Consider the following 8,603-nt stretch of genomic DNA (forward strand, 5'->3'; position numbering starts at 1 on the left):
ATCAAAACAGCAATGTTCTCACTCTATCAATCAACAATGAGGACAACAGCTCTGCCTTTAAAGGCCTCCTTCAAATAGACTTCAAATAGACAGTTTTGTCAATGATGCCAAGCAACTTTAATTATGTTCCTGTGATGATTTAACGTTTACACTGTAGCAGTCACGTGCAGTATTAATTCCCTAATTCCCTAATTTTACTGATTTGCCCATACCAGCCCAAGAAAAAAGGAAACCACGGTGGCAATACATGTCGAAAAAGATGCTCGATCCAGTGTTTCCAATATCAGTGGATCAGAGATGTGTAATTGTTAAAGGAAGTAAAATAGCTTCCTCGTTGAAAGTAATATTTGTGAGAATATCTAAGCATTCTAGGCTTATTCATTCTTTCCTTCAGGGTTTTACCTGGTTTGTGTCTATGTTAAACAGCTCATTTGCATGAAAACTGTTGTTTTTGTTTCTCATGCCTAACTTATGTTCGTAAGAATTTTTTTGACAAGAAATCCTACATATTAGCCCTTGGATATGATCACTGTATATGTAGAGTACATTCATGAAGAGAAGTACAGCACATTTAGAATAGTCCACTGCTAGGGCAATCCCTGCCTTTATTGGTGTATTTTGAGAGGTAAAATCACATCATCCTCTCTCCCCGCAGAATAAAAGAGAAGAAAATCAACAACAGCAAGTTCTACTCCTGAGAGAACGCCAAACCTCCAGCCGCTCTTTCCGGAACACACACACACACACACACACACACACACACACACACACACACACACACACACACAGACAAAAACACACAACATTGCATGACATAACAAGGTCGCAGCTGTGTATGAGCAGATTGGTGCATTTGAGCTGTTTTGAGGAAGTAGCAAGCCAAAGTTGGAGCCAAATGCAGAAATGCTGTGCGATTTCACTCCACACCCAACGTGTGTTCTGGCCTCTCCTTCCTATGAAGAACCCTCCGCCTGGTACTTATCGTACCTACAACTTAACTATATTAGACACAGCCGTTCACTACTCTGGTAATTTAATTGAGGGAGGGGTGTGTTGGTGTGTGTGTGTGTGTGTGTGTGTGTGTGTGTGTGTGTGTGTGTGTGTGTGTGTGTGTGTGTGTGTGTGTGTGTGTGTGTGTGTGGGTGGGGGGTTGCTCAATCCAGCTCCTTGGCACTCTGGCAGATCTGGCTGCATTATCAGTGGCGCTCTTGATGACCTTGATACACTGTTCACCCAATAGCTACATTCCAGTCAGGTTGGACACTTCTGCACAGGGAAGGCCAAGGAGCTTGATTTGAGCCTCATGGCTTAAGTCAGATAATTGGGTGCCATGGATTTAATGACCACAAAGTTACATTTCAACTGGACGACTAGAGTCCTGCCTCAGTAGCCTACATTCCTACTGGAAAACTCAGCTGAAATCAAACTGTACAAGGTGTGTAAGCTTAAAGGAACTATCAAAGACTTTCAGAGAACCTAGAAGCGCATTATGGGATGCTGACCGGCAGTGGTACAAGAGGTAGAGCATGTGCAGAGGCCTTCTTTGCCTGCCTGCTCCACAAACTTGGGGATGGGGGGAGGGGGGTTAAATGCTACAGAAAAAAATGTGGTGGAATGTCATGTTTCTTGTCCTGTCTATGTCCAATATTTCTTATTCTGTATGCCTAATAATAACAATAATAATAATAATAATAATAATAATGATGGTGATAATTACTGTTGTAGTAATAATATTCCATTTGTGTGACAGGTTTTTTTTTTTATAGCTAAGTGTGAATTAAGAAAAGAGGTTTTACTTGCACTCTGTCAAACTGCTGTGTGTGAAAATAAACTGGTCCTCACTGTTTGGCTACCGATGTCTCAGTTGGCATTTTAGGATTAACACGTTTTTAAAATTATTATTATTTGTTAAAACCATGAGTGGTTTATTTGATTGATTTAGCCTATATTGTATTTTTTAAGGACATTTGTGGGTCAATTTACCTATGTTTGCTGTGCATGTTGATACTGTATTTATTTGAATTTGTCAACCACAAGTCCACAATGTAAAGAGCATTATAACATTGAAGATTTCTTTAGGTGGCCTCAAAGTTGCATCACATCACATGTTAAGAACTACTTATATGTTCATACAATGACAACTGACTGTACTTTAAACTATTAGCTAGACTGTGCTGGACATCATCTACCCTCCTTTTACATCCTAGGTCTAACAGAACAAAAGTAAACAAACAAACATGCCAAGTAGAGTGCTCAACACAATGGAAGTGAACAGAGTAAAAGATCACAGACCTCACACTTGTAACATATTCACAGACAGTTTTATTCTTGATTGAAATTTTCACATCATATGTTTTTTTTAACTCTTTTTTTCCCCCTGTTGAAGGTTCTTGTATTTTTCATTACGACAGCCACAGATCAGCAGCAGCAGTAACCCAGCTGTAGAAGCATTTTAAAACACAAACAGGAGGAGATAAAGGGACTAAGAGGATTCTATCTGCGAAAAACAAACAAACAAACAAAAAAAAAACCCTCCAGGAATTATGGGTGATGTAGTTCATTTTATATACATGACTGCGCCAGCATGGGAGGCATAGGGAGAAGCAGACCTCCTCCTGCCCCATTTGACCACATTTTTAAGACTCAAGCGCAGTCACACTTTCTACAATACAAATCTCTTTTTTAAAAAAAAGAGCATAAAAGAAAAAAAAATATATGAAATTTGAACAAGTTATCAAGTTATAATATGAACAGTGTGGGAGAAAAAAAGAAAGAATTGGGGAGTCTGCGGAGAAGGAGACAAAACAAAACAAACAAACAAACAAACAGAAAACAAAACAAGCTCCACAGGATGGAGATATGACGTGTGTGTGTGCAAGAGAGATGTCCTCTATTAAGAATGTGATTAATCTACAGTAATAATAAACCCTCACCCCAAACCGCACTCCTCATGCCTCCTTGAGTATTGAGGAGCACACTAACCCTTTTGAAATGTTTACAGATTTTTTTTTTCTCATGTAAAATACAGGATGTCAAGATTGAAGATCCTCCTCTTAGTTGCTGGTCCTAGGGGCCCCCCCGCCCCCAGAACCCCACTATACCCACTGGCACAAATGGTCCACTTAAGGGAGCACTGCCTCACAAACCATTCATCGACAAAAATAATAATAATGATAATTAGAAAAAGAAAAAAAAAACACACACATTTTGAAAGTTCAGTCATGCTCATCTAAGCCTCTCCATACATGATAAATTTCCTGAGTGAAAAACACCCCCAGAATTGTCCACAAACACACACACACACACACACACACACACACACACATACATACACACACACATACACACACACACATACACACACACACACACAGCGAGTGCAGAAGCTTTTGCACCGGACACACTGGATCTGCTACACCAGCTGTTGATGGTAATTGTTGCAGTCTTCATGTCGAGAGCTTCCTTCCTGCTGGTGGCCTTACAGAAACCCGACCCGGAACACACACACACACACAGTCACACACAGTCACACACACGAGGCATGCTCCTACGGGCACATACATGAGGGTCATGGGGGCACTGCAGGATGGGAGAGAGGGGTGATCTGATCCTTTTTTTTTATTATTACACCATTCATATACAGTTATAAAAACACACACACTCATGTGTACATACATATACACATACGCTCACACGCACACACATACACACACACACACAGGCAACAAAGTAAATAATATGATGTAACATTCATGCAAAACAAAATGACATTAAGAAAAAACACAGGCAACAAAAGTTTCAATTGAAGTCTTTTGACGGCTACAAAGACAACTGGTGCCGCAGAGATTATAAATGGACTTAACGCAACAGTTAATTTACAGTGCAGCTGGTCTGAAGTTAAAACAACCACACACACACACACACACACACACACACACACATACACACACACACACCCTGAAAATGAAGGCAACATCAGCCCCCCACCAGGGAGAGAAAGAAACATGGGGAGGAACTGAAACACAGTTCGAGTGGTGGAGGGAATACACAGAGTTAAACGAAGAGGAGGAGTGAGGGGAGAAAATGATATACACGAGTATATACATTACACAGGATGTGACAGTGAGAGACTCTGGAGAGGTGCTTTGGGACGGCTTGGCTGAGTGGCAGATCGCTTTGTGGCACACCAGTTTTAGAAAAAAAAAACAAACAAACAAACAAACAAACAACCAACCAACAACAACAAAAAAATGTTAACAAAAAAAACAATCAAACATACTCTTCCAGCTCTGACTCTGGACGGGCCTCTTCCGTGGGTACCAAACAACTTAAAACTCTTCCAAATAGTCAAAAATTACATAAACATAAACATTAAAAAAAACAAAAACAAATTGCACATACTTGCGCCCGACTTCTCAATGTAGGGCCAGTCCAAGAAGCCGTCTCCAAAAAAAGGAAACTGTCCAATAAAACAGAGGGAAAGGCAGGGAAAGAGGGATAAACCGGCTCCTGCCAGCCAATCAAAGCAGAGTAACTTCACAGAGGCTGCCAATGAGGGAGGAGGGGGGAGGGTGAGGAAGTGAGTTCTTGGCCCCTCCCCCCCAGCAGTCTGAATGGGCATGGTTACCACAGATTGGAACGCTGGTTGGTTAGCAGACGCATAACTCCACCTGTCAGTGACTCCACAGTAACAGTGTCTGTCTCAGTCGTGACGCCTCTGCCATCAGTTCTTCGGCTTCCTCTCAGGGCGAGGAGAAACAGAGGGAAACTATCCCACCCTGACCCCTTTGGTGCGCACGTCAATGTCCTGTTCAAACCGTTGTATCAGCAAGGGGTCAACAAACATATAAAATTGATTGTTGTTTTTTTTTTTCTTTAAATCTTGTATTAAAATAACAAGAGAAAATGTTTTCATTATTTAAAAAGAACACGAAAGCAAAGCCGACCGTGAAGTGCTTCAACAGCACTAAAAGATACATTTAGACTGAATAAAAATAAAAAAAGAGATTGATACGCCACAATATATCGGGCCTAGCAATGAGAGCAGGTGTCAGGTTGAAGTAGCAAAGCTACACGAACCTACGGACAGAAAAACAGGGGAAGGCAGGGACCCTAAACACTGAAGCTGGCTCAGTAGTCCCAACAGTCATCATCCCCTGCCCTCTCCAATCGGACCCCGCCTATCCTTAACTCTGGACGGCTTCTGCGATTCTACACACCAGCTGTGTATGTAGATGTGCATGTCAAGCCACCAGAAACAGTCAACAAAGTACTTTACCAGCACAGGGCTAAGAATTCAAAGGAGAGAAAAGATAAAAGATAAACAAAAAAACAAAACAAAAAAACAAACAAACAAACAAACAAACAGAGGACTCATAAATACAAGGTGGTCCCAGACCACCTTCTACACAATCGTTCTCTTAAATATGGGTGGTATAGAGAAAACCGCATGTACACTGAAATCAATAACTGAAACTTGCAAAAGGAGAAGACAGCCCACTACAGTATCAGGGTGCGCCCTGAAATGTCTGCTTAAAATTGTGTATATATTTCTATATAAACACACAGTATATGAAAGCAGAGATGCCTGGAAAAATATGTTCATTCAAGTTGATACAAATTTTAAGGGAGTGACAGTATTAGATCAGAGAGAGAAAGAAAGAAAGAAAGAAAGAAAGAGAGAGAGACAGAGATGGGGAATCAGAGTGAGAGAAAAAGAGGCACAATCTTTCACCCATCTCACAGAGGTTGTGATTCACCTGGTTGAGGACTGCCCACGTCCAAAACGAGAAGAGAAACTCCACAAAGGTGGTACTGCGTGTGACGCTTTTAGAAACGATAGAAGTGAGCTCTAGTAGATATCTCATGTTTTTTGTTTTGTACAGAGGGGACACTTGGCAGGGTCCGAACATGAGTGGAATGTGGCTCAGACTATTCCAGTCCCCAGTCAGCTAAAAGGGACCGTGAGCAAGGTGACGACGCCTTTGGGTGAAAGAAAGAACGTAAAACAGATGCGAAAGGAGAAACCTTGATACAGAGACTTCTTCAGGGCAAAAAAAAAGTGTGTGTGTGGTCACAGTCTTTTGCCATTCTGCATCTGAGTGTGTGGGGGGGCGGGGGACGGAGGACGGGGAGTTACTAATAAATGATCAACTTGAGCAAGCCAGTATAGGAGGGGCCATCCTGAAAAAATGCCAACAGGTCGGGGTTCAAAAAAGGGGTGAGACTGAGCGAGCAATTAAAGTGTGTGAGAGAGAGAGAGAGAGAGAGAGAGAGAGAGAGAGAGAGAGAGAGAGAGAGAGAGAGAGAGAGAGAGAGAGTCACTGTTGTGGGCTGATGAACCTAAAAACGAGGGTTCGCTTAAATCAATGTCAATACACAGAAAAGGTTCATGGTAAAATGAGGATCCAAGACAATCATGTCTTGATTGTAGTCACCCCCCGCCCCCCGTCCCCCCCTTTCCCAGGGTGGAAATCAACAGAAGGGTCCAAAGGTCCTGTCAAAATGTGCCCCCACCCCACCCCCCCACCCCAACTCCCCTGTTCTTCCCAAACCGATAGCGGGCAGTGGCAGACGCGTTGAGTGGCAATGAGGATGAAAGCTCGACACGTTGGGATGTCGGAGGAAGAAACCTCGTGTCAGGGTGGTGTCGGAGGTTTGCTGTGGTCATGTGCGGTGGAGGAGGCAGGGGGGGGTGAGTACAGGGAAGGTGTTCACCAGGCCTCTGTGTAGCGAACGTCCACCTCCTTCAGGTTCGGAAGTTTGGCCTGAGAACGACACAAAACAAAACAGAAACATAACATTTATTAAGGAGATCACCTGTAAACTAATTAAAAAAAAAAAAATCTGAATTTTTCATTTCAGAATCTTTAAGTGAGAGTAACTACGGCTAGTCACAGTACCAGGCCAAATCCGATGTTTTCACTTGATGTGACACATATCTGATGTTTTCAAAACAGCGTGACCAGCGCAAGTCACATGAACTTTTTCCAATTCTGAGATGGGCTACTTCTATGTGTGGTCATACGTCAGGTGTGAAATAAGCAATGTGACCGCAGTCTGAATAACTACATTGGGATTCATGCAACCTTTACGTCAATAACATCACGCAATAGGATCACTTGGTGGAAATGCAAGAGAGCTATGGAGGTAGTCAGTCAGACTATTCAGTCAGGCTAGCTGCATGCTGTGTGTGTGTGTTTTTGTTGATGTTTTACGCATGCGGGTCAGTTCTTTAAAAACAACCTGGGTTTAAGCAAAGTGAGCATTAAGACCTGTGGTGTGAACCTTGTCTAAGTCACACACACACACACACACACACACACACACACACACACACTGTCCTCATACATCAGGTCGTACTCACCTTCAGGTCCTCATAAGTGTCAGCAGTTAGTTTGGTGCTGTTCATGTTGAGACTGCACAAGCTCTTCATGGCTAGAAGAAACACATGACCACCATTTTCATGAACACTGTACAGCCCATAACACCAAATTGTGACAATGAAATGAGCATGTGAACACCAGTCTAGAGAAAATGTCTGTGTGTGTGTCTGTGTGTTCTTACAGCTCAGGGCCAGTAGGCCTGCATCAGTAACCGGTGTCTCGCACAGATTCAGCACTTGCAGACATGCCAGGTGCTCGGACAACAACCGCAGTCCTGCATCACCAAACTGAAAGACACAAGAGAAGATCCAGATGAAATGGGCTACGGTAAATATTTTTGGTTGAAAACAAAATGCTAAAATTCTACACATAGTCTCTCTAGGACTACACAGAGTAAAGACCTGCACAAGTTTTAGGGGATTATAAGGTTTTGTCAAAAGTCAAGGAACTAACAGGCTAACGGCCTAATAGAAGACTAACCAGACCAACATAATACACGTACATATTAGCTGGACATGCTAATTCTAGCACTGACCACTCGACTATTCCCCTTCTAGAACGGTCACTCAATTCTACCGTAACTTCCTAACTATTAGCCGAAGCTCATACATTGATTTGCAAAATTTCTTCAGTTGAGAAGTTAATACACGGGGGCAGTTATATGGCATTAATATGGTCTTTCTTTTAACTTGCACAAAACACTGACCAGCGCCTTATGCAGAATGTGGCTAATAATACACAGGAAATGACTGCGCACGAGTCGTAGTTATTGCTGCCCTTTTGCGTCCTTGCCGCACTGTACCCTTGACCGTTTCCCTTTTAGGAAGCTGCCTTGGATAAAAGCGTCAGCTAAATGGCTATAAAAGGCAAGCGAGCGCCCTGGCGACTCCGTACCTGAGTGGACCAGAGGTTGAGCTGCTTGAGGGAGGGCAGCTTGATGAGCTGCTCAGCGCAGGCACTGGTGACGTTGGTGAAGGCCAGACTCAGGTTCTCCAGGTTCCCAAAGGAGCCCGAACTCAACAGACGGGCCAGATCGGCGTCCTGATGGGAGGGAGGGAGGGCAGCGGTGGAGGGGGTGAATTAAAGATAAACAAACACACAACCAACCAAAAAAACAACCAAACACACACATAGCAAAGGTGCAGAAACAGGAAGAGAGAGGGAGAGGAAGACAGAGAGGGAGAGAGAGAGAGAGAGAGAGAGAGAGAGAGAGAGAGG

At 43.0% G+C, this 8,603-nt stretch overlaps 2 protein-coding genes across 2 annotated transcripts in view; one reads left to right on the forward strand and one right to left on the reverse strand.

Moving 5' to 3' along the window:
• The window catches only part of plcg2 (phospholipase C, gamma 2), a 30,182-nt gene extending 28,336 nt beyond the window's left edge, over positions 1-1,846 (forward strand). The window contains exon 33 of the mRNA XM_062547560.1: positions 656-1,846. Within this exon, the coding sequence (XP_062403544.1) occupies positions 656-698 (43 nt within the window). The 3' untranslated portion in view covers positions 699-1,846. The remainder of the gene's footprint in view (positions 1-655) is intronic.
• Positions 1,847-6,542: 4,696 nt separating this feature from the next.
• Positions 6,543-8,603, reverse strand: part of cmip (c-Maf inducing protein) — a 33,282-nt gene continuing 31,221 nt past the window's right edge. Inside the window, exons 17-20 of the mRNA XM_062547561.1 lie at positions 8,280-8,467; positions 7,567-7,672; positions 7,367-7,437; positions 6,543-6,767 (exon numbers count right to left, since the gene is read on the reverse strand). Of these exons, the coding sequence (XP_062403545.1) occupies positions 6,714-6,767; positions 7,367-7,437; positions 7,567-7,672; positions 8,280-8,467 (419 nt within the window). The 3' untranslated portion in view covers positions 6,543-6,713. The remainder of the gene's footprint in view (positions 6,768-7,366; positions 7,438-7,566; positions 7,673-8,279; positions 8,468-8,603) is intronic.

Source organism: Sardina pilchardus, chromosome 10 (genome assembly GCF_963854185.1).
Source record: "Sardina pilchardus chromosome 10, fSarPil1.1, whole genome shotgun sequence".
NCBI lineage: Eukaryota > Metazoa > Chordata > Actinopteri > Clupeiformes > Clupeidae > Sardina > Sardina pilchardus.